The 24851-nt window shown below is 48.2% G+C and overlaps 1 protein-coding gene across 3 annotated transcripts in view; it reads right to left on the reverse strand.

Annotated features, from left to right (window-relative positions):
- brun (trafficking protein particle complex subunit brun) overlaps nucleotides 1-24851 on the reverse strand; it is an 87342-nt gene that overhangs the window by 7219 nt on the left and 55272 nt on the right. For 2 of the 3 annotated variants that reach the window (XM_089562903.1, XM_089562902.1), the window contains exons 14-21: nucleotides 23402-23594; nucleotides 20716-20801; nucleotides 16843-16965; nucleotides 10169-10212; nucleotides 7370-7512; nucleotides 5658-5807; nucleotides 4043-4139; nucleotides 2126-2219 (exon numbers count right to left, since the gene is read on the reverse strand). In XM_089562903.1, the coding sequence (XP_089419029.1) occupies nucleotides 2126-2219; nucleotides 4043-4139; nucleotides 5658-5807; nucleotides 7370-7512; nucleotides 10169-10212; nucleotides 16843-16965; nucleotides 20716-20801; nucleotides 23402-23594 (930 nt within the window). Of the gene's footprint in view, nucleotides 1-2125; nucleotides 2275-3920; nucleotides 4140-5657; nucleotides 5808-7369; nucleotides 7513-10168; nucleotides 10213-16842; nucleotides 16966-20715; nucleotides 20802-23401; nucleotides 23595-24851 lie in introns of those variants that run through there. The other variant, XM_089562904.1, reaches the window with a different exon arrangement.

Below are 24851 nucleotides of genomic sequence, written 5' to 3' on the forward strand. Positions count from 1 at the left end.
CAAAGGCCTGGAGTGGCTTCGAGGAGCATCTGGAACTTTCTGCCATGGCACCACCACATGAGTGAAGAGGTGGAGGGCATCTCTTAGCGCAGGCAAGGCTACGCCCTCTTCATCGACATCGCGTAGAAACGACTCGGACAGTGTAGAACAATCGACAGCAATCCCCCCCGCGCGCCGCCCTGGCGAGCGGTGGGAGAGGGGGTAGCCAGGGGCTAGTTGCTGTCCAGGGGTTCCTTCTCTCCCATTTTACGACATGTGCTGGCGAGACGCCGCGGCGCTTTTTTTTTTTCTTGCTAAGGAGGGGAGCAAGTTGCGCTTTTATTACCCTCTCCTGGTTCCAACGAACGATGACGGCGACGCCGCGAAACGCACAAACAGGTGCCTAAGAGCTGCACTCGAAAGCACTTTTATTTTCATTTCCGTTTTTGTAGTCTGAGCATGCTTGCCAGTGATGGACAACAGCCTCAGAGCCAAACCAGTGCACATCTGTACCAGCAAAATGGACAATCTCTCACAGCACATACAACAGACGTGTTAACAGGAAATGCAAAGCCACATAATCCATCTCTTATTGGTGTGTGAGCAGATGAAAGCTGGAATGAACAAAACCTTTATTCTCTGAAGAATCCGAAAAGCCAACACTTTTCATGCAGCTCATCGACTCATCAGGCCTCAGTTCACTGTACAACACCACCATGCAATCCAGCTTTCTATTGTAGCACACAATGGCATGCTCTCATCATACTGGACAATTCACACCAGTCCTTCACACGAAAAATGGAAAACTTTGCGCACAGCAGGTCAACACTGACTTTGTTCTCACAGAGGCCTAAGAAAACAGATCAATCACTCACTGTAATGAAAATCAGCAGGAGTGTAGACGTAGACCTCTCTGCATCAGGAAACCTCATGCGTGCATGCATACTTAAGTCTCAATGACACCCTGTGCACAAAATACACGTCTCTCTTGCTGCTTCTCACTCACTGTGGTGAGCGCCTATTCACACCCAGCACTGGAAGTGTGTGCCAGCCCTTTGTGTGCGACCCCACGAATTCGAGGAAAGCGATGCACTGGCATTCCTCGTTCGCAGGATTGCAGGCTGCCATAACTATCCCTCTACTTCTATCTCTTTCTCTCTCGCCTGTGCTTGTTTCGTTCGTAAATAAAACCAGCCCCCCAACATCCTACGCATTTACCAACATGCGTCTCCTTTGGGCCTCTTGGCCAGACCAAGCTTGCCCTACTATACAGTATTGTGCGTTTTTATCGTGAATATTTTTAAAAAATTTCCCGCCTCAACCGCTAGCTCAGTAGCGGTGAAACTGCACACAGAGCTTGCGTATTATGGTAACTTTTGTATTGTAGCAAGTTTTACAACGGTACTTACTTAAGCCGTGCATAATGCAAAAACGTAATCGTCTGCGTAGAGATCGGTGAATCAAAACCCGCAAACGCAGTTTTTTCGCTGAAGGGCGACAGTGGCACCATCTGTTTCCTGCAGTGGAAAGCATCACTACAAGGCGCCGAGGCGAGCGTTGCAAGATGCGCGGACCCTTTGAATATGCCGTTCCAACATTTGCGTCCATTTCAAGTGTAGCGCTTCCAACATTTTCAGCAAACTGGACAGAAAAAATTATCATAACAACTGATTTAACGAGTCTTTACCATTCAAAGGATATTGTTTGCAACGCTCATCTTGCCGCCTTGTCATGACGCTTTCTACTGGAGGAAATAGATGGCGCCACAGTCGCCCTTCAGCAAAAAAACTGCGTTTGCGGGTTTTGGTTCAATGATCTCTACGGAGATGATTAGGTTTTCGCATCATGCACGGCTCAACTAAGTAAGTACCGTTGTAAAACTTGCTACAATACAAAAGTTACCATAATACGCAAGCTCTGTGTGCAGTTTTATTGCAAACGGTCCAGCGGTTGAGGCGGGAAAATTTCTGAAAATATTCACAATAAAAACGCACAATACTGTATACTATATACTACAAAGTACATACTACGATGCTTCTTTACGGCGATCCCAATCACACCATCTTCTTTTCACTCTTCTCCCCCTTCTTTTTTTTCTATCTGTGAAGCGGTACACCCAAGGGGCGAGAGAGGTGTCGCCACTTACCCCACTGCAGGGGCGACTGCAGGATGGTGTCGAGCATGTGTGGCGTCCAGGGCACCTCGTCCAGGCTGGCCTCACCACCACGCTCCAGGGAGGGGTGCCACACACACCGTCAAGGACACTGTGCCTTCTTGCTCTTCCACATGCACTCACTTGTCCCCAAGAAACACGCTCCCGTTTGCTCTAAACTGCCGCAAGTGGCAGCGGTCATCACCATCATCGTCAGCCTGACTACGCCCACTGCAGGGCCTCTCCCATGTCTCTCCAATTAACCCTGGCCTTCTGCAGCTGTGGCCACTGTATCCCTGCAAACTTCTTGATCTCATCCGCCCACCTAACTTTCTGACACCCCCTGCTATGTTTTCCTCCTCTTGGAATCCACTCCGTTGCCCTTAATAAGGACCAGCGGTTATCTGGCCTTCGCATTACACACAGGTACACAGGGTTTAATGCCCCAAAGCTGCACATGAGCCGTAAGAAGCACTGCAGTGCAGGAATCCGGAATACAGTAGCATCTCAATCATACGAATCTCAAAGAGTCATGAAAAATGTTCGCATCATCCGAAATTCTAATCATCCAAAATGAATAAAACCTGTATACAGAATTCATGCGAATCTGTTTTCGGTTTATGGGGTTCACTTATGGCTGCGCACCCCCACTGATTCGTGACGTCGGCATTGTGTTGGTTGTGTGGCACCTCTTACTATTCCCGGTGCGCACCAACTGTTGACCCTGGTGTCAACGATGTACAGCCAGCAAATACTTGTGCTCGGGGGTGTGGTCACGGCTCACACATTCTTATCATCAGCAGTAGGGTGGGGGGTTGTTTGTAATATCCAGTTTGCACACAATGCACTCTGGCGATGGCATTTTACGAATTCCTATCATCCCGATAATATCGTATCAATCGGTAGCGTATCCCTGAGATTGTGCTGTATTTTGGGCCACCTGTTTCAAAACATGCCACCATATTTCTCAGTGCTACAGCCAGCCACAAGAAAGATGATTTGAGTACAGAGCTTTCAATCTTCGCGCAAAAAAAAAAATATGCTTGCTAAACTTCAGTACACTATCCCTTGAGGGTAATTTTTTAAATTTAAGTTTTCTTTGTTTTTAAAGCAACCATTTACGACAATTTACATCATTTTCCCTTTGAAATGTAACAGCCTTTATGTCAGCTCCTGAGATACGAATTATGAATGTACTGAGTGCATGATTAATGAACCATCACACGGATGTTGAAATTTAATGTCAATTACGAGGATATCCTTTGTCAAGGTTTCTGAATTTGGCCAACAGGTTTGTCCTCAGGACATTGTGGCTAGTTGAAATCTGACCACAATCACTCGTGTAAGTAAGCTCGGGGCAGAAACGTGGAGGCTAACAAAGAGAGTTCAGCTTAAGTTAAGGACAACGCAGCGAGGAACGCAAAGAAAAATGACAGGTGTAACGTTTAGAGATCGGAAGCAGGCAGAGTGGGTGAGGGAACAAACGCAGGTTAATCCTAGTCGAAATCAAGAGGCAGAAATGGGCCTGGGCAGGGCATGTAATGCGAAGGCAAGATAACCGCTGGTCCTTAAGGGTAACTAACAGAGTGGATTCCAAGGGAAGGCAAGCGTAGCAGGGGGGCGGCAGAAAGTTAGGTGGGCGGATGAGATTAAGTAGTTTGCGGGTATACGGTGGCCACAACTGGTGAAGGACAGGGTTAACGGGAGAGACATGGGAGAGGCCCTTGCCCTGCAGTGGGCGTAGTCAGGCTGATGATGATGATGAAACTCGATGCTCCTCTGAGTTTACCTGAGATTCCTTGAGTTACTCTGAGGCTTCACCCGCAGACAGGGCAACTCTTTCGCTAGTGAGGCATCTGGTGCTAGCAGACTAAAAGGGAGGTTTCCAGCATTCACACGAGCCAAGGATATGAGCCACCAACGGAGGGTGACGGCATCCCGCAAGTGCTGTCGGCAGGCTGGCTCCAGGCGAGACAGTCGAGCAGACCCTTCCTCCTCGCAGGGCCAGCTGCGAGAGAAGTACAGTTGTTTGGCTCCCTGGCTCAATGTCCAAACATACTCAGACTAGTGGGTAACACGTAGGCCTGGGCTGACACCAGGGGAAACTGATTCCCACGGCACTGGCGGAAGGAATCGTGGACAGTGAATGCATTAGTGCCACGAAAACCAGCTGGTCCATCCAGCCTGTCACTCTAAGGCTGCTTGCGGTTTGTGAAAAAGTAATCCAAAGCATGGTTTATTCAAGGAAGAACATTTATACAGCCTCTGCCCTTATCCATGCTCTTAATCCCAGTTGACAAACATTCACAGATATGCATCAAGAAACAGCATTTCACTGTGGCGAAGAACAACTGATGTGTCAATGATGCAACTATCACCTCGCTTCTTGATATAGAAGGCTTCCACGAGCTCACGTTCTGCCCTATCTCAGCTTTTCAATAGCACTTTGCAATCAGATAGTCGAGGCTTGCAGGCTACACGCTTCTCTTTCGAGCAGGCTTGGCAGTGGTCTGGAAGATGGCCTCTCTCCCTTAAGGAATTCGTGTTCCAGCAGGTGCTCATTAAGACACCGTCCGTCATTAATACCCGTGCCACACACGCACAAGAAATGGCAGTAAATGCTTGAGGCCTTAAGTTTGTTAACCCCATTATTTTCGGAGTTGGTGCTACACGTCCACATTTAATGCCATTGTCGAAAGTGACGATGACGATAACACTTGCAAGGTAGTCAACGGTTTCATCTGAATATAAACATTCCTAATGAACACAATATATCGGGATGTTGTTCAAATGTAATGCAAAAACGATTTTCCAGAAAATACGGGTGTTCCTGCTTTGCAAGTTGAAAAAGTAGCCATAAACTTGCATGTCAACACCCAAGTCGAGAGTACCTGTCAATAAGGCTCGTTAAAATGGCGCTCTTTGCACTGAAAATGCGGTATTGACACCTAATCTGACTGAAAGTTAAGAGTTAACCATTGCCTACTGGTTAGGAAGTTGTTACTAACAAAGTTGTATGCTTTTCTGTGTGTGGAATGGGAACGAGAGTACGCATTGCACAGGTGAATGAGTTGTGGCGAACTCAGTAGGTCGCTTGGTTTGGTTTGGTTTATGAGGTTTAACGTCCCAAAGCGACTCAGGCTATGAGAGACGCCGTAGTGGAGGGCTTCGGAAATTTCGACCACCTGGGGTTCTTTAACGTGCACTGACATCGCACAGTACACGGGCCTCTAGAATTTCGCCTCCAAAGAAATTCTAGCCGCCGCGGCCGGGATCGAACCCGCGTCTTTCGGGTCAGCAGCCGAGCACCATAACCACTGAGCCACCGCGACGGCCAACCCAGGTTGCGAATGGCAGTAAGGTTAATGCCATTAAATTTATGCATGTGGCACTGCACGAATCCCATTGAAACTTAAGGCAGTAAGCACTTAATGGCATTAAATCTGTCCGTGTGGCATGCGTATAAGATATTTGTACCCCCCCCCCCCCCCCCCCCCCCCAGGCCCCCTCACACTGGGTGACCCACCTGTCGGCAGTGCACCGGGGGACAGTGACAGGGATGCGGCAGGAGTCCTTGGCCTCGAGCAGCAGCGGCTGGCGCTCGTCATCCGCACGCAGCTCCAGCTCGTGCTCCGTCTCGTTGCGGAGGTCCAGCACCAGGTGGCACTCAGTGGGCCTGCACCACAGAACCAGACACGGGACTGAAAGCACTGAAACGTACAAAATAAAACAGCCACTAAGTTATACTTGGCAAGGCGACGCTCACCACCACCCCGATTCAGCGGGGATGCCCACAAAATTCATCCATCCATCCATGGATCAGCTGGGTGAGAAGGATGAATCCCAATACTGTAATCCACCTTCCTTGCAGGTGTCACGAAATATGTCACACATTTGAAAGACTGGTGCAGCGGTGAAGCAATCTCATCAGCTGTCGCAGTGCCTGGTGAACAAATTGTGTTTTGCTTGTTTGCCACTCTCATGTGTTAGTGCACTTTAGGTACAATAATTCTTTTGTATTGTAATCTCTCTCCAGCGTAACTTTGCACGAGTTGCCCTTTTTTGTTAATCACTTTGTATATGTTTGTACTAGTGATTCTGAAATCCTCTGTATCGTCTCTTCACTGAATAAACTTTGTTTTGTTTTGTTAACCTTTGGCTCCGACCCATTCTCTGGCTTGCGATCGGCGAGAGATGGACACGAAACAACCAAAAACCTCTTGTCACTTGGCAGCTGGTCTCTGCTGAGCTTGCCACGCTGAGTTGAGGGCATCTCCTTTGCGTCCGAGACTGCTACCCCCCCCCCCCCTACGTTCTAAGGGTGTCTGGGAACTGCACGCTAAAGTGCGTGAAATGGTGACAGCAAGACCTTCCACTCTCAGAAACAACACTAAGAAAAAAATTTCTTGCGGGAAACTCGCTGAAATGTATGTTATTGGTTTCTCTTGACACAAAGGAATGCAATAAGGGTAAAATTATTTTCCTGCCTATCATAGAACTTAAGTTATACGGTATTGAAGTTGCCGCCTCAGAAATGAGAAGTGTGTATTTCTGTTTCTGAAATGGCAGCTTCAGTACCCTATAACTCAAGTTCTATGATAGCCAGGAAGATAATTTTACCCTCATTGCATTCCTTGGTGTCAAGAGAACCCAACGACATACATTTCAGCGAGTTTCCTGCAGCAAATTGTCTTAAAACTCTTCGCAAAATACTTGCATAAAAATTGCATGAGTGCTCAAGGAATTGTTTTACATGAAATTAAGTGACATGTCTAGAATAGGCACACAGAAATACATATTCCCTGAAGATCTCTTAACTGTGACTTCATTGATAAATTTTTTTTTTCAAGACCAGACTCCTCCCTTAAGACAAGCACCACTCATCAAGCTGAAATTGGTGGTTGGCCACCACCACCCTCATCATCATCATCCTGACTACGCCCACTGCAGGGCAAAGGCCTCTCCCATGTCTCTCCAATTAACCCTGTCCTTACCCTGCCACCGTATGCGGCCACCGTATATCCCCGCAAACTTCTGAATCTCATCCTCCGCCCACCTAACTTTCTGCCGCCCCCGGCTACACTTGCCTTCTCTAGATGTCCACTCCGTTACCCTTAAGGACCAGCGGTTGTCTGGCCTTCGCAATACATATGCCCTGTCCAAGCCCATTACCACCACTATTACCACTAGTGGCCACCACTACTACTGCACGTAAAGCAGAGAGGGAGGGGGACGCACTCCTGGGCGGGCAGCACGTCCCATCGGGAGATGAGCAGTGACGGCTGCACCTCCAGGGTCAGGGCCAGCCCCAGCTGGCGGCAGTAGCGCGCCTGCAGGCCGGGGCCCCCGCTGTAGCGCAGCTGCACCACCACCTCCACCACCTGCACACAGCAAGGGTTCCTTCCTCACCTCAGTCGGGCATTCGCATCAGAGACACTGCTTCACTGAATAGCTCTTCATAGGACACCACAGGCAAACAAGTCCAGCTAGGTCAATACATTAGTATGACCAGCTGGGCAAGTCTCTGGTAATCTGCTTAACTTGGAAAGGGCAAGGTAACAGCAGCGGACAGACACTACTTTCAACTAATACCCCTGTGACACGGGCACTTTCGATCCTCATTGAGCCAATGCTCATCGAACTCAATGCAGATCGACCGTTGTCACACGGCCACTTTCAAGCGCAATCGAGCTCGATCCTGCTCGACTCGATGCCGATTCCTCAAGAGTGCTGAGGTTCCAAGCACAATCTAAAGCACTCTCACTCTCACGAAGCTGTAAAAAAAAAACACTAGTTAACAAAACAAGACCCCAACTGTTGTTGTAACTGATTGAAATGCAAGCCAGAACATTCTCAGGCATTAGGCCTGCTTATATGCAAACATATTTATAAATAATCTCGACACCATGCTCCAAGCTTCGCCGTCAGTGTAGACAAAGATGGCGTCCTCCTGCTCGTCAACGTGCAAACCGTGGAGCGAGCATGAGACGGCCGCTCTCATCGACTGCTGGCAAGACCGCCTAGATGATTTGTGGGGCCAGAGGAGGAACACCGCAGTCTACACTGAAATCGCGGAGGCGTTGCAGACCCTCGGGTTCCATTGCACAGCAGCAGAGGTGCGCCAAACGTCTGGCTACAGATTTGGCTGCCGCTGTACCCGACTGCACAGTGTTGCCGGACATCACCATGTTCTGGCTGTTGGAGGAACATTTGGCGCCACTAACACACGAGGGAAACTTCTCGATGAGCATCGAAAATGCCCGTGTAGCACCGGATGGATCCAATGTGCTCGAAAATCTGGATGCAAATCTAGTTCAATGAGGAATGAAAGTGCCCGTGTGACAGAGGTATAAGGCTTATCGCAGGCCACATGAATATGTATAGTACACAGAGAAGAAACCACAGTGCCATACAGGTATAGTCTAAAAAAGGCTAAAAATAAAAATAAAATGCACCGCGAGTAAAAAAATCGAGTGCCCTTTCAGACACCTCTGGTGAGAGTGAACAAGGGGGTACTAACGCAGGTGTAAGTAGCGCCTATCCAGTGCTGTCGTCTTGTAGCGTCCCTAACAAAATTGCATTCTTCCCAAACAATAGATTAGTGCCTTGAAATGACAAGCATCTTACCACTACCGAAAACGGAACCATGGCCAGCTAGAAAGTGTTGCCACTGTCAAAAAACTGCTGCCAGCTCTGGCCAACACAGCTGCACTCAGTGGAACCTGCTACTTGCAAACAGCATTCCTAGAGCAGTTCGTGTTTTAAAGTGGCTGACAGATGCAGCAGAAATGACTGGCAGGTGCTGCCATCGGTGGAGCTTGAGAGACCCAGGTTCCTCCTCCTGAGCAACCTCTCGTGAGCAACCATTAATTTAACAGCCACCTGCCTTGGCGGTCAGTTTGCTCACAATCCGGTGGGCAAGTTGTGATGATGCCACAGGGTCATGTGATCTAGGCAGCCCACCTAGGTTGGTGGAGTGGCCGGTTGCTCCGGCAGCTCCGCCTGCGAGGCTTCAAACAGTCGCCGCCGCCTCCGCCACCACTAGACAATTTTTTCCGACATGAAGGTACTAACGCTGTCATATTGAAGAGCCTGTGCAGCACTTGCTCATGGTGCCCGAGTACATTTCAGTCTGGATTTTGATGAGACTCTAGAGACTTCAGTTTCAAGGACCCCATGTCACAGAAAAGCGGGTAACCTCATCAGCGTCGGACTGGCCTTAGCCTGAGCAAAAAACCCCAGATGCATTAATTAATGAATAAACCTTAGTACAAAATTGGTCCAGTTGGGAATGAAACCAGGGACTCCAGAGTGGAGACAATCTAGTAAGCTCATTTTTCAGCCAGGGTCTGTTGCAGTGGACACAGTTGTTGCCAGACAACACTCTTTTCTCTTTCCTCTTATCTTTCAGTCTCTTCTATCTGCCAGTCGGCCAGCCCCTGCACTTTTCCTTTTCATCCTTCTCTCAGTCACAACCAAACAATTCCCTAGTAAATAGGGACCTTGTTTCAGAAGGATGTTTTAGAGACATGTACTCTGGTGCCCATTCCTTTGGTGTACACCCAGATATGGGTATTTCCTTTCCTCAAAACCAACTTTCATTTCATTATCCTTGAGGCCCTTAGGGCCTAGTTTGGTGTCCACTGAGATATGAGAGAGACAGTCCTCATTTTCTTTCTTTAAAAACCAGTTTTCCACTGAGATATGAGAGAGACAGGCCTGAATTTCTTTCCTTAAAAACCAATTTTCCTTTGAGATCATCATTTCCCCGAAACCAATTTTCATGTCATTTCCCTTCCCTTACAGTACGGTTCCTTGCGCTCCCACTCTTAAAGACTAAGCTTAAGAGACCTCCAAATTTTTCCATCTATTCTGCTGATCGGGCTAGCAGTGTGGTTACAGAAAACCACCTGTGTGCCTGTGATGTTGCCGGTGACGCTGTTCTGTCACTCAAACATGGCACCACGGACGAAATGTGGCAAGGTGAAGCAGCATTAGATGCCGAAAGAAGTGACATCCAATCACAGCGCAGCTCACCCTGGTTGAAGGCGCAGCCACCTGCGAGCTGTCCACTGGGCCTCCTGCAAAGCATAACAGTGCAGTCGTCTTCTTTCTTCTCTATTCACAACACACACAAGTTTTCACAACAGAACACTCCTTTGTGTTACCACACATGCTCACTAAGAGCCATTGGTTAACAGTCCATGTTTCTATTTGAAAAAGCTAAGTTCTTATTTGCCGCTTTTACTCGTGCCAACAATAGAATTGCCTTGTGCCAGTGTCACGCTCCCAAGATACAGCTAATTAAAGGGGGAAGCTGGTCTTAGGAAAAAAATTTTTGCTAATGAAGTCACAATAATGGAATATTCAAGAAACATGCAGTTTTGCATGCTGATTCCAAATATGTAATTTAATTTTATGTTCAACAAGTCCTTGTGCACTTATATATTATGCTATGTAACTTTTTGCCGACAGCTTTCAATAAATTTTGCTGTAGGAAACTTGCTAAGACGCATGCCATTGGCCTATCTTGACATCAAACTATGCAATAAGGGCAAAATTCTTGTTTTACCTATCATAGGAGTTGAGTTACAACGTTTTGAATTTGCCACTTTACAAACGGGAAGAAACTTCTGATCTCAATGCCCTATAACTCACCTTCTGTAACACGCAGGTTGATAACTTTACCCTTATTGCATAGCTTGATGCCAAGGCAAACCAATGGCATGCAGTCTAACATGTTTCCTGCAGTAGAATTTCTTTCAAACTCTTGCCAAATGCTACCTAACATATTGCATAAGTGCACAAGGTACATAAAACTAAATTACATATTTGGAACCAGCACGCAAAAATGTATGTTCCCCGAAGATTTCATGGTTGTGACTCCATTAGTAAAAATTTATTTCTGAGACCCTCTTCCCCCCTTAAAGGGACCCTGAAATGATTTCGATGGACACATTCTAGTGCAACGGATCTATAGAGGTGGTCTTTAAAGGGGTCGTGAAACGTTTTCCGAAAATTTTGAACGACGTGTGTATTTGGAATGCTGACCCTTCATTCTATAGTATACTTTGGTTCGTTTCATCGTCTGGGTTGATTGAATAGCGAAAAAAACTAAATTTCGGTTTCCCAGCGCGCGTCCCCCTCAACTCACAGCAAACGTCATTTTAAGAAGCCAATCAGAGGCTTCTGTCGTCAACACAACATGGCGGCTTAGCGAGGCCTGTTTAGCCATAGTTGACCGAGGTTACAGCACGCATATTGACTCGAATGTGGCACCGTCGTCTGCTCAGAATGGAGTCTGCTAGCTCTCAAGCTGACACATGTGCGAAAAATTGGACGGCTCGCCGCACCAGTCGACGCTTGCGAACTGCCGCCGACAGCAAGCAGGGACACGGAGCAGCAAGCATCTTTGCGCCACTAGACTCATGCCCGGCCCACATCCGGTGTAACACTTTGCCACCGCACACCAGCGCCTGCGCGCTGCTTGGCTACTGAAGTTCGCACCAGAAAAGACAAAATAGCGATGTTATCAGAAAGACTGCAGGCTGTACTCGGGCGGCCACAAAGCATGCCTGCCCACGTAGCGCGCTTTCAGCAACGACGCTGGACGCGGGCGCGCCGGGCGACGAACTGCACTGCTCTCTGGCTGCCCTGGTCGTCGCTAGGCCTGTTTCGCATCGAAGCCGCAGTGGACAGCGCTTCGGAAGTAGCCTGGGTTATGATAAAATGCCTGCTTTTGGCATCGCTTTACTGTCAACAGCATCGTCTCACAACAAAACATATGGTCATTGTTGCGGTGCGCTCGGCAGCGGAGCTATATAGCGGACGCCAGGCGCGCAAGCCGGACCGCAACGGCCGCGGGAGCTGAGCGGCGGTTGTGGCAAGAAATTTGCTCGTATTACAGTTGCTGCTTCTACCAGCAACTCGGCATTGTACAACGATCCTCAAAAATGATCTATTTTCCACGCTTCTTGCTCCCAAAGTTTATTATTTACGTGAAGAAAAATATTTAGCTCATTTTTATGACGCCAGCAGACGGGATCCAGGTTTGCCGGCCGGCCTGCAGACTCGCTGTACTTCACATTCGCACCAGAAAAGAAAAAACAGCGCCATGCTATCAGAAAGGCTGCCTGTTATATTCGAGCAGTGGCAGCATGCCGAGCTTTCGGCAACGACGCCGCCTGCGGACGCGCCGGGCGATGAAGCTGCAATCGAGGCTTGCCGGCGGCCCTGGTCGTCGCTAAGCCTACCTGGTTTTGCATCGATACTATCGATACCGCAGCTGAGGGAGCTTCGGAACTGGTCAGCGCTGTAAAAGGTACTACTCTCGTCACCCCTTTAACTGTGAACCTGTCCCATAATAAAATAAAGATATGCTCGATTTCCGCGACTCCAGCGGAGCTAGCAAATGCCAGCTATGTGAGCGGCGACCAGGCAGTAAATAAAGCGGTCATTGGATGAAATTTGCTTGTATCGCCGAATTAAATGCTGCCAGCAACTCGGCATCAGCCAACGATCCTCAAAAATGATTCATTTTTGGCATTCATCTATTCCAGTGCTTGTTATGAGCATGAACAAATAATACTAGCGTGTTTTTCTGACGCCGGCGGCCGGCATCCAGGCTGACAGGCCGGCCCCGAGAAACGCGCCCCCACGTCATTATGGCGCTGGCGCTCTGCGCGCTCGCATTCTGCCCCTTGTCAGTGCGACGCGCCACGTGCGGCTGAGCGCAGGCGGCGAGCTGCTGTCAGTCGTTGTTACGCCGCTCGCAACGGCACGTCGCGCGCCCGGCAAGTAGCAGTCATGCCGAGAGACCGCGACACCTCTGCCTGCGGAAGCCCCGACCGTGAACCTCCGAACCCGGTCGTGGACTCGAGTCTTCATCTCTATCGCAAGGGGTGGGTTGACTCGCAGCCCCATCTGCAAATTATGCCTAACCCTCTTCACGCTTCTGGACTATATTTTTCTGCAGCAAAGAACAGAAGCGCGGAGCCGATGCGCGCCGCGATAGCTGACTCGTTCGTATCGAGTTCATGTAAACGGAGAGTCGTCGAGATGGGCTGACCTTGCTCAGCTCGATTCTCTGACTCAAACCACCGCGGTCAAGGAACACCACCTATAATAGGCTCACGTAAGCAAGGCTACGTCGAGCCGCTGATACTGAAGCCAAGAAGGATGGAGAAGCAGAACCGAAACCGAAACTGGTCCCAGGTCAGTGATTGATATATGACCATGCGCTGCAGTTTAACAGAGTGCAATTACGCGTGCAAATAATTGGAAAACCTTGTTTCACTTTCTGAATTTCTCATAAAGCTATTATTTTAGGGCAAACGAAAGTTGAAGATATCTCTACGTTTCTGAAGATCTTAAAATGACATAGTCGAGTAGTGCGTGTGCCAGCCAACGGCAGCGCATGGTCGTTTCATGAGCTCAAAAAGGCAGCGATTTCGAACGGGCTTTATTAAATGCAGACTCAATATTGAGTGGAAATATTTCGGAATTAGCATGTCTAATGTTTATGGAAGCAGTAAAAATTAAAATCGGGCAGCTTCATTTTCTTTTCACAACCCCTTTAAGGGTACTTGATTGAAATTTGACAGCTCTGTGTGGACCCTAAAATTTAAAAAAAATTTTTAAAAAGTGCTGCTCGCAAGCGATTAGGACAACACCTAGGCTCGCCCAGACTGCCCACTGACGTCATCGGGAGTGGAAAGGTGTCGCCCTAATCAGTTGCGAGTTACTGCAGGTAGCGATCGAAGCCTCTTCGAATCGCAGTGCACAACTGCTGTGATCATTAATGTTTGGCTTACGGTTTATGGGGGTTTAACGTCCCAAAGCGACTCAGGCTATGAGGGACGCTGTAGTGAAGGGCTCCGGAAATTTCGACCACCTGGGGTTCTTTAACGTGCATTGACATCCCACAGTACACGGGCCTCTGGAATTTCGCCTCCATCGAAATTCGACCACCGCGGCTGGAATCAAACTCGCATGTTTCGGGTCAGCAGCCGAGCACAATAACCACTAAGCCACCACGGCGGCTGAGGCCTGAAGTGTTGGTTTATAAAAAAAATCAATAAGAAATGCCTTACACCCTGCTCTCATCTTCCCTTAATATGGTAATTATTTATTTTCAGTTACCACATCTCACAATGTTTGAGACTTTTCTTTTACGTCTTGTGGATGTACCACATTTACATGAATACAACGTGGCTATAAAAATAAAGCGAGTTTGATTCCATGTCAAAACCAAGGTTTTGCATGATTACAGCATCGTCTACTGTAGATTCAGCGTCATTTAAAGATCCACAGAAGAGGAATCTGAACTCGTATTTTTGAAGCGAAAAGCTTCACTAGGCTGGTCAACACCGGGTCTGGCGTATGCTCCGTGATCAGAATTAGCCACAGCTGCACGTGCGCAGAACCGAATGATGTCACAGAAGAGGCGCAGGCCCCACACAAAAGGCTTACCAAAGAGGAGGTGACAGATGCGCAGACTACCCGCACCTGCACAAACTACACAAGATTTTCCCTACACAATATGCAGATGAATGCCCATGGTGTCAGGGTAAACCTACACTAGAACATATCACATGGACCTTCCCTAAGGCAGACTTAGAGCCAAGGATAAGCAGCTCGTGTGTGATGCAGTGGGAGCACTTGCTGGCCAGCGAGGGCGAGGAAGCGCAACGATTTCTCGTACGCCGAACCACGATGGCAGCGGTCCAGTGCGGCACCTTGGACCAAGGATCGACCTCGGCACCCAGTGACCCGCAAGGGTCAAGAATACTTCAAATTTATCAACAATAAAGTTTTTTCCATCCATTCAGGTGGTCGGAGCGGCCGCCGCCGCGACTCCACCGCCTGACCTTCTGGAGCAGCCGCGCGCTACTGCGTATGTGCGCCGCCTCCTCACCGCCACTACTACTGCGCGCTCGCCTCCTCGCCACCGTTGGACCTTTCGTTGCAGCCGCGTGTTTACCACAGTTGCTACGCATGCGGAAGGAGGGCTATATAACGCGCTCGCCTACACCGTTATCGCGGTGCTCCCAGTGCACTGTGCGCGAACTGCGACAGCCATGACGTCAAACCAAGCATAACTGCAGCCTTTCGCTTGTATATCCAGGCGTAACCAGAGCTAAGCCACTGCCAATTTTGTTACCGCGGCAACTTAGTCTGCATGTTCCGAGCATTCTTAGAAACTTCGAATTATGGTCCTGTGTGGCAGATTTTCATAATTTATATCAGAATAAATGTCCCTGCTCCCGCCTTTTTTGCACTCACCGCAGAGCGTAGGAGGAGTCAACTAACGTGTGTAGTGCCTTTGAGGCAGTTGCGCGGTGGCTTCGCTTTTGCTTTTATTTCTTTTTTTAGGTTTCCGTGAATAAATACACCCAGTCGCAGACTACACAGCTGCAAATTAGGCCCACGGAAATAAAAATACGCCTGGACTCCTTGCTTTCGCCACTCGCTACGTATCACTCCACCGATGGCAGAGTGGCAAGCCGCCACGGGACTGACTGGGAGGTTGGTTGACTCCTCCTACCGTCTGCCGGCGAGTTCAAAAGAAGACAGGAGCCGGGACGTTCAATCCGATTTAAATTAGGGAAATCGGCTGCACAGGGCAATAATACGAAGTTTCCAAGAACGCTCAGAACAGGTAGATTGAGTTCCTGCGGTAAAAAGATGAGTTCAGATTCCTCTTCAGTGCACCTTTAAGAAGCAGTAGTCAAGAAACGCGCCTGACACAGTCAAGCGCGGCAAAACCGACTATGCAGTTCCGCTGCACCTCCGCTTCTTGCCGCTGCTTCCCTGTGCTTCGCGCTGCCCTGCAATGAACACACCCCCTTTTCTTCCCTTTTCTACTCCTCCTTGCACTTTTACTGGCTTTCCTTTCTCAGCGACCTAAGCTGCCTTCTTTCTGTGTTCATACCAAGCTTTACTTTGTCTGCGCGTGCCGCACGCTTTGCCTCACGGCCTCAAGGTCTTCCAAAAGTTGGCTTCTCCTCGCGGCTCTGGAGCTTGGTAGTAAGGCCACCTCAAAGAGCGCCGTTTTACCGTTTTCAGTATCTATTTGCCTCACAATCCTAGACCTCGCGCTTGCTGCGATGGCATCATTCCGCGGGAAGCACATCGCCGCGGCCAGGCGCTCTTTACTATAGCCGTTTCCTGGGAAAAAAAAATCTTTCCAATAACCGGAAAGAAAAAAATTTACAGCAGTCTATGGACGACGAAATGGGACTGCAGCTCCTCTTTAATATAACCGAGTTTACGTAGTGGGTTTCTACTGTATAGCCAAACACATAGTTAAAAGCCACTATACTTCGGTCAGAGGTTAACAATCTTTAAAACATTTATTCAGCTTGAAGATCAAGTCAGGCAACATCAGCCACAGTCTTTGTCTGGGCAAGGACTGCAAGTCCCCTCGTGAATAGGATAAAATACTCAGTCGTCCCCTCGCAATGAGGGGCGAGAAACCGAGGTCAGTGGTAGCAAGTAATCCCACATCGAAAGCCTACAACTGTTCACACTTTTTCCAAAGGAAACATTCAATCCTATAACACGCAAGCACACACACACACACACGTGGACGAAAGCATTTCCCCTCCATTTCTTTTGGCTATAAGAGATGCAAGACATTTGGTCAGTCCGAACATGACATCGTACAAAGGCCAACTGTGGCTGCGGATGCTCCCACAGTGCGTGCTCACCAGGAAGCAGAAATGGTGCCTGGCCGTGCACATCGAGGGTCAGGGAAGCCGCAGAGCCCGGCAGCAGGGGCAGCTGTGACTGCAGGCAGTCGGGGCTCCACTGGATGAGGCTGCGCTCGGACTCTGCACATGACATACCGTATTTTCCGGTTTATAAGACGCAGCTTTTTTTCAAAAATCTTGCTGGTGCGTCCTATACAAGGGTGCGCCTTATACGCGAACTTTTCGTTTTTTCTTTTTTGCGAATTCAGAAATTACTCAGGTTCATGCTCAAGCTTTTTTCACCAAAAAAATATTGCTGCCAATAACGCGGTTGTAACACGGTTAATACTTCAATACGGGGACCATCGTGTGCAACTTTTTCAGGTGAACTTTATCATGAAACGGCGGGGATGATGACTTCTGGGATCACAAACAAATGGTCGTTTCGGAGGCCCCAAGCAAAAGTAATGTGAAATGCCAAAACAAGGCGATAATTGCGCTTCTCGCCATTATCAAGACAAGCCAAGACAAGCCAGCATTCTTTTTTAGTGACCCTTTGCAACTTTGTTTGCTCCATGTATGTAGCACATACGTAGTGTGTGTTTCAGCCGCATTACCTTTAGAAATGGGCGAACTTTTTGATAGCGCATCTGAAGATGAAGACTTCGAAAGTTTTAAGTAGAAATAAAATGTTGTTGTGGACATATGGGAGAGCTCTTTCGTTTTTTTTCTTTCTTTTTTGCTAAAACCTGGGCGGGTATGGCCTGCGTGCTGCCTTTTCGATCACTTAGCATTGCTTAAGAATTTCTCACAGGTACGGTGCATTTCACGATGGTGGCGCAAGCGTGTTTAATTAAGCCTCACTAACCTAACTGGGTAAATTGGGGTGCATCTTATATACCAACTTCTTTAGTGACAGCCTGCATATATGGCGGGTGCGTCTTATACAGGGGTGCGTCTTATACACTGGAAAATATGGTACTCAATGACTGAACCGTAAGGAGGTCTGCAGTGCAATGAGAAAATGAAGCTCTTAGCTCCCACCTGGACTAGGCCCATAAGTGGATGGTGACCATGCAACACAAGAGCCAGAGAAGGAATGGAGAAATGAAACCAACATGAGCACCGTCCGATGCCTGGGGTTCACACTACCTTTGCATCCTAGGTCTATTTTTGCCACATTCACCGGTTCTGTTGCACCATTGAGCCAGAATTTGCTACCCTAGTTCAGAGTTTAGTTCTAGTACCGAGGGCACTTTACCTTCCTGTGGGCAGTGTTCGTGTCATCTGTGCATCCCTCATCTTGTTTTGCACTGTATTCTTCAGCTATGTCACACCAACAAGCTCAATTCACTACCCTTCATTGGGATCATCAATTCTGGTTGCATTGCAGAGCAGTGTAGACCACCAGAACAACACCGCAACGAGTATTACATCTGGTTGTGAGCTGTGGAGGCAGGTGTTTACATGATGCTGCACTGCACGTGCCCTCGAGCCTTCTTGTCATTTTGAAGTCATTGGGGGTGCATGAATAGGCAGAAACCACCCAACGACTGTTATGCCTGAGCTCCCATTGCTGCGTGCACTGCAAGTCCACTAAACGACATAACAGTGCATGCATTAATCTATACTTGCATGAGCAAGGCAAACTCGTTCCCACGTCAACGAAAGAGCGATGCAGAAAGGCACCTTAGCTGAAAGAGTGGTCCGCTGTGTCCACACAAGCTACCATCCAATCAACACCTCCCCGCAGATGTGTAACAAAATGAGCACTACCAGCTAAGGCACTGTGAAACAAGGAACACCAGCAGTTAAGTAAGGTGGGACTGCCCATGAACCAGTAATGCAAGCAGGCAGGCAAAGAACGGGAGTAGCAAAAGTTGGGGAACTTGATTAATGTTCATGGTGAAGAGAGAGAGAGAGAGAGAAATGGACAGAAAGGCAGGGAGGTTAGGCTACCCTACACTTGGGGAGGGGAACAAAGGGGCAAAAAGGAAAAAGAGCAGCAAGGAAATGAGTTTCTCAAATGTCCGGTGACGACTATGTCACGGGGGCAGAGGGCGCGCACAGAAAACTTGAAGATTATAGATGGGAACACAACGCCGAGTCCCTTAAGAACCTCGGGAGCGCTTTCACTGCTTTCCTTTGTGAGGAACGTTGTGTCCAAGGCCCCAGAACTTCCTGCATGCTTCCAGCAGAACTTCCAGCTTGCAAGTTTCTAGTGTGATGCACACAATGCAGAATGCCCTGCATGCTTTCATGCATTGGCAGGCACTATAATTAAAGCGACACTAATGATAAAATAAACTTGGCTTGCATTGATATACTCCCATGTCCCAATAACAAAGAAGCTACTTTCACTCCAAGCGGGGCTTTTAATTCTGCATAAGGTGCAAGCAGCATGTTCAGTTCAGTTCAGTTTATTTTCCTTAAAGGCCTCCTTGTATCAGGGGTATTACATATATCACATGCATACAAGTGGTAAAATTTTAATCAGAATGACTCTAGGGATTGAAAGAAATCATTTTCAAGCTGTGCCGACCACTGGTTTTGTGCAAAAAAAAAAAGGGGGTGGAAAGTCATACCAACGACTTGATAAAAATTACCCAAATCTGATAAGCATTCATGCTCCAGTCGAATTGACGTAGAAGAAAACTTGCATTAAGATTGAAAATTGCTTCAACAAGTATATGAAGCAGCTGACTAGTGAAAAAGGCTCAATAGCTAAAATACTTTTCAAACTTTACTCTTCCCGCCTATACGACCAGCACAGAACTGTACACCCATGCTTGTAAAAATGCACAGAACAGCACAGAGGCCTATTAGCGAAGAATAAAAACACACTGGAAGGTTTCTCTGCTAGTTCAATAATATTCAGCATACAAATTTATGGTATGCAGGTGCACAGTTGGCCCTTTGCCGTTACTTCAAGCAAATGGGACATTTGTCATGCCGTCATAAAAGGATTGAAAGCTAAAAAAAAAAGAAAGGTCCAAAAATGAAGCACAGATGCCGACCCCCTAAGCGGTTTTGTAAAAGCAGTGCATCCAGGCAGTTTCTTGCGTGCAGATCCCTGTGGTAAGGCACCGTTCACTTCGAGACCGTGATCACAGGAGTCCTTCACAGTCTCGAAGTCATGAGAATGAATCAAGTGGCAGGAATACTTTTAAATTCGATTTTCTCACAGCAGTGAGCACACCTACTGCTGAACAAACATCAATACCTAGAAAAAGCCATAGAGTCGAATCTTACAGGGAAGGAAATCTGGAAGTGCCCTCAAGCGTCCCCTTAATGCTGAACAGAATCACCGCTCCTTTTTACATCATTCGAATTTTCTGCAGGTTCGGTGCATTTTCGCTACATTTCTACACCAGCTTACCGAGTTTCCTGCTGTGTCCTGAGATGTGAGCCAGCGAAATGCAGGTGGAAATTAGTGATCCCTACTCAGCGAGCTATGGAAAGAAAAATGACAGGTGTAACGGTAAGAGACTGGAAGCGGGTGGAGTGGGTGAGGGAACAAACACGGGTTGATGACATCCTAGTCAAAATCAAGAGGAAGAAGTGGGCTTGAGCAGGGCATGTAATGCGAAGGCAAGATAACCGCTGGTCCTTAAGGGTACCGGAGTGGATTCCAAGAGGAGGCAAACGTATACCATGGGGCAGCAGAAAGTTAGGTGGGAGGATGAGATTAAGGAGTTTGTGGGGATACAGTGGCTGCAACTGGCGAAGGACAGGGTTAATTGGAGAGAGACATGGGGGGAGAGGCCTTTGCCCTGCAGTGGGCGTAGTTAGGCTGATGATGGTGGTAATGATGACGTGACTTCTACACAACAGGAGGCCTGCCAGTCTGTGCTTGCAAGGCAGGCTGAGAAGCAAGGACACGCAACCCACCTCTGTCCAGCTTGGTCTGCAGGCTCAGCTCCAGCATCTCGATGGGCTCCGCCCCTGAGTTGGTCAGCGTCAGCTCACACTGGCGCCTGCACCAAGCAGCAGAATACCAAGGCATGTGAAGGCAAACATGCGACACCACAGGAGGTGGAAAAAGAAGTGCTGGTGTATTTACGCCACGGCACCAAGAGTTGCATTAACCCTTTCAGGCACCATTTTTTGTTTTATTAAAATCAGTTACTGTTTTCATCTAAGCAGGACATTCAGGCCTCAAAAAAGGGAGCTTGTTAGTTTTCGAGCATGAAAGACCAGCGGTTAAGTTTTTACAACGAAGCAGAGAATTTCGTACTACAAAGTGTCAGATTTGTTAGAAATAGTAACATCAAAATGTTCTCATGTGTGAGGTAAGCACCCTAGGAATCGTGGACTCACTTTGTGTCTCCAAGATGCACATTACGGTCAAAATTGAGCAACAACAATCCATGTTTTTGCTCGCGGCAAAATCTGTGCGCACAGAAATGGTGGATGAAGTGCTGCCTGGCTCACTGTTGAGTGGAATATTATTTACTACATTCACTACATGGCACAAAAAAGCAAGTTATTTGCGACGAGAAGGGTGCTCAATTCCACTGAAACAACGAAATCGCTGCTAGGTGCACCAGTCTCTCAGAAAAAGCTGTGAGTTTGCTGTATACACAACTGTGTACAAAGCGCCTGAAAGGGTTAAGCATGCATAAAAGAAATCTCTTCAGTAAGAAACATGCTGAAGGTTGTAGAAGCGAGTAACCGAGGAAAGCAAGGTTTATCATCATTCTTGACACCTAATACCATATTGAAACGATTGTAATTCAACTTATATATTTTAATTTGAAAATTCGAACTAGGGGGGTTCAAATTACCATCAAAACCAAAGCACACCACCATAAATAAAGGCGAAGAAAACGTGATATCAGGGATGCTACAGCGTGGTTGAAATTTTGTTTGCTCTACAGCTCTACCCAGTAGGATTCGGATATTCTGTGTGCTTGTTTGGAAGGATTCTTCATTTTCTTTCTTTCAGCTCCACACTCCGCCGAAGGGAGTGTCGGTAGATAATGGAAGGGCCACTGCTCCAATAGTGGTGGCACCATCACTCAGAATGGCATCGCTTCTGGGGAGTGCCGGTAGATGATGGAAGAGCCAACGCCGCTCACGCGTACCTTCTCTTTAGCTCTGTTTGGTGCATTTGACAACTGCTGGTATGTTTTACCGATTTTTAGTGTAATCAATCGTCACTTGTGCTCCGGGTCCACTAAGCACCCAGTGCTTGTTCATGGCTACATTCAAGATGGCTGTCATTCCTTACGCCGAAGAAACGAACAACTACGCGTCGGGCCACAAGTCCGACATTTCAGAACTGCTTATACATGCGTGGCGGCTACAGCGAGGAAAAATTTTCCGCTATTCCATGTGATGTCGTGGTGCGGCTGTTTGCGAAATGTGGGATTTCATAGGACAACAACATCAGAACGACGTGCTGCGGGAACACAGCAACGGTGACCACATTGGCGCAAGTGCGAACAAGTAGTCTAGTAACTAATACTTTTTCATTTTGGAATGTGCCCAAAGGCATGTCCAAGCGTGCCTGCTGATAGGGGCTCACGATAAGCAGCAGTGGCCAGATAATATTATCGAGTTCTACTGTTATAGGTGAAGCTTAAGCGATCTCAAAGTTTTTTTTTTTCCTGACATGCGATATGGGTGGTTGACTAACACTTGAGTCAAAATGTGTGAATATGGTAAGAAAAAAATACTCCATGGAAATTTATCTCTTCACTGTTCTTGGGAGTGTTGTTTGTTCAGTGTTTCTGCCAGTAGTATACCAACCACATAAAATGAAAACAAATGCAGTCACAGACTCGCAGTACAGTGCACTACATGCTTGCTACTGAAGCTTACTGATGTGGCTGTGAAATCCGTTGCCCCCAAGACACCAATGTGTTCTGAAGTACAAGAACTGCATTCTAAGCTTAACGACAGCCAAGAAGCAGGTAATACAGGAAGTATGGACATGTCAACAGGGGACCAGACTCATTTCGAGCCTCTGATGTTCTTGTGATTTCGCATCATCACTCCCTTCATTTGAGCTGGAAAAAAGAACAGACGCGTGCGCATGCACGCACGCACATCCATTGCCAGATGGCAGTGATGAAATTTAGCATAGCTTGGCTGTGTCGTTCAATCTCCGCAACACTGGGGACTGGCATTAAAATCAGCTCTGCGATAGGCCCGTTCGATTCGCCTGCACTACATGAACTGGTTCTTGTGATGCTCCGCTTAGCCATTTGTTTGAATAGTGCAACGACGTCCTCTGCATGACGCTGTTTATTTAAAGGGGTCATGACCTGGTCTACGAACCAATCGTGCTTTTAAGTTGCAGCTACTAACCACATTATTACGCGTACTTAAAAGTCGTTCGCAACACTTCTGCACTTTCGTGTTTGTTTCTGTTCGGTGCTAGTGCCGCACTGTGCCTACGTGCTGAACTGGCCCTGCATGAGTGTGGCACTTTTTTTGCACCACCAAGAACTAGTTCACACCATGCAGGGTGAAACAAAAGAACCTAAAGTAACTGGTGCTGATATGCGGTGAAAGCTGCATGCTCTGTGCACAACTTGTCTGACGAGCTTTCCCTGAGGCCGTGACTCACTTCTCGCCGGCATAAATGGTGAGGGCATAGTTGTTGACCACGTGCGCAGCGTCCCCCACGGTGGCGAAGTCGGGTGCCAGGGGCAGATTGGCGGTGGCCTCGAGCAGGGGCAGGGGGGCCACCACGGTGACCGGTGGAGGCGGCTGCGCCAGCGTGCACTGGCTGTGCACTCCCAGGACGCACGTGCTGTAGCCTGCACGCACACACAATGCCCAGCACTCTTGAATGGCTGGTATCGTTAGGGCACCTGAGGAGGAGGAGGAAAGGTGCGTGACTGGGAAGGTTTCGGTTCTGCCCAGTGGGCGTTCGTCCATTTATTTGCAGCCTTGTACGCCCCTGCTCAAAAGTGGAGAGACCAAGCAAGCCGACAAAAGTTGGAGGACGCTTAAGCTTCGCCTCTAAGAATGGAACGCGACAGCGTGTCGCAGGCTGCCAGGGAGTCCACGGAATGCCATCGCCCGTTCGGCGCGACGCCTAGCCTGTTGAATAAATCGCTCGGAGTCACTCAGGGGTGGTATTCTCCCGGTGTCGCCTTTTGCGACATGTCGCATTCGCTCTTCGCTGATTGGCTCGAGCCGCGGTGACGGCGGCGTGACGACACGGACACGCCTTCCTGCTACGTCATCGTTATGTCGCCCCAATTTACTACGCTTAGTCGAACAACGGAATGCGCTGAAGCGATTCGCGCGGGCGACGGGCTACCGTTAGCGTACGAACGCAATCGGCAGTTGCGGCTTTTGCGCCCTTGGCGTGAAAACATGGAGACGTCCTTTCAAGCGAGAGCCGCCCGCTTCAGCCAATTCAGCAGTCCTTGCGATTCCGGTCGTCATGTTTACCGGCAACTACTGGTGTTGTTACTGTTCGCTATGTCTTACCTTGCTTCGACGATAAAGTTTAAGCTGCAATTCAGCCTAGTTTTTTAGATACGCTCTCGATTCTGGAGCACGCAAGCCTAATGGGACCTCCAGCTACACTGCTACCGTCTGCAACTGCCCGAAACGCAGCCGAAACCTAGCACAACCATCTGGAACGAAAGAAAAATAGATTTGGAGCTTTTTCGTGGTGTTTTATAGACTTAAATGAAGTAAAGCGAGTTTATATTAAATTTTCAAATGTTTTTTTGAACATTAGACGTCATGTGATGGCAAATATTCTTGCTATAAAAGATACGAAACTACTGCTGCTAGTGAATCAGCAATGGTAAATTGTCGCTTCTCGGAGTGAATGAATGCACCGCAGTCGAAAGTGCTGGCGGCTTTTTCCGTTTCTTCGAGCATCTGTAAGCACTTTTTTAGGCCCCGCCCATATGCGACATGTCGCAAAAGGCGACACCGGCAGAATACCACCCTAGGAGGCCTCTCAACAAACCCGATGCCACAAACGCCAGCACAGCTTCTGCGCCGAACAAACGAGCAACAAGCCGCAAGCTTCGTGGTGAACGCGCCTTGGA

The sequence above is a fragment of the Amblyomma mixtum genome, chromosome 10, assembly GCF_055824585.1.
Source record: "Amblyomma mixtum isolate Tamu chromosome 10, ASM5582458v1, whole genome shotgun sequence".
In the NCBI taxonomy this organism is placed as follows: Eukaryota; Metazoa; Arthropoda; class Arachnida; order Ixodida; family Ixodidae; genus Amblyomma; species Amblyomma mixtum.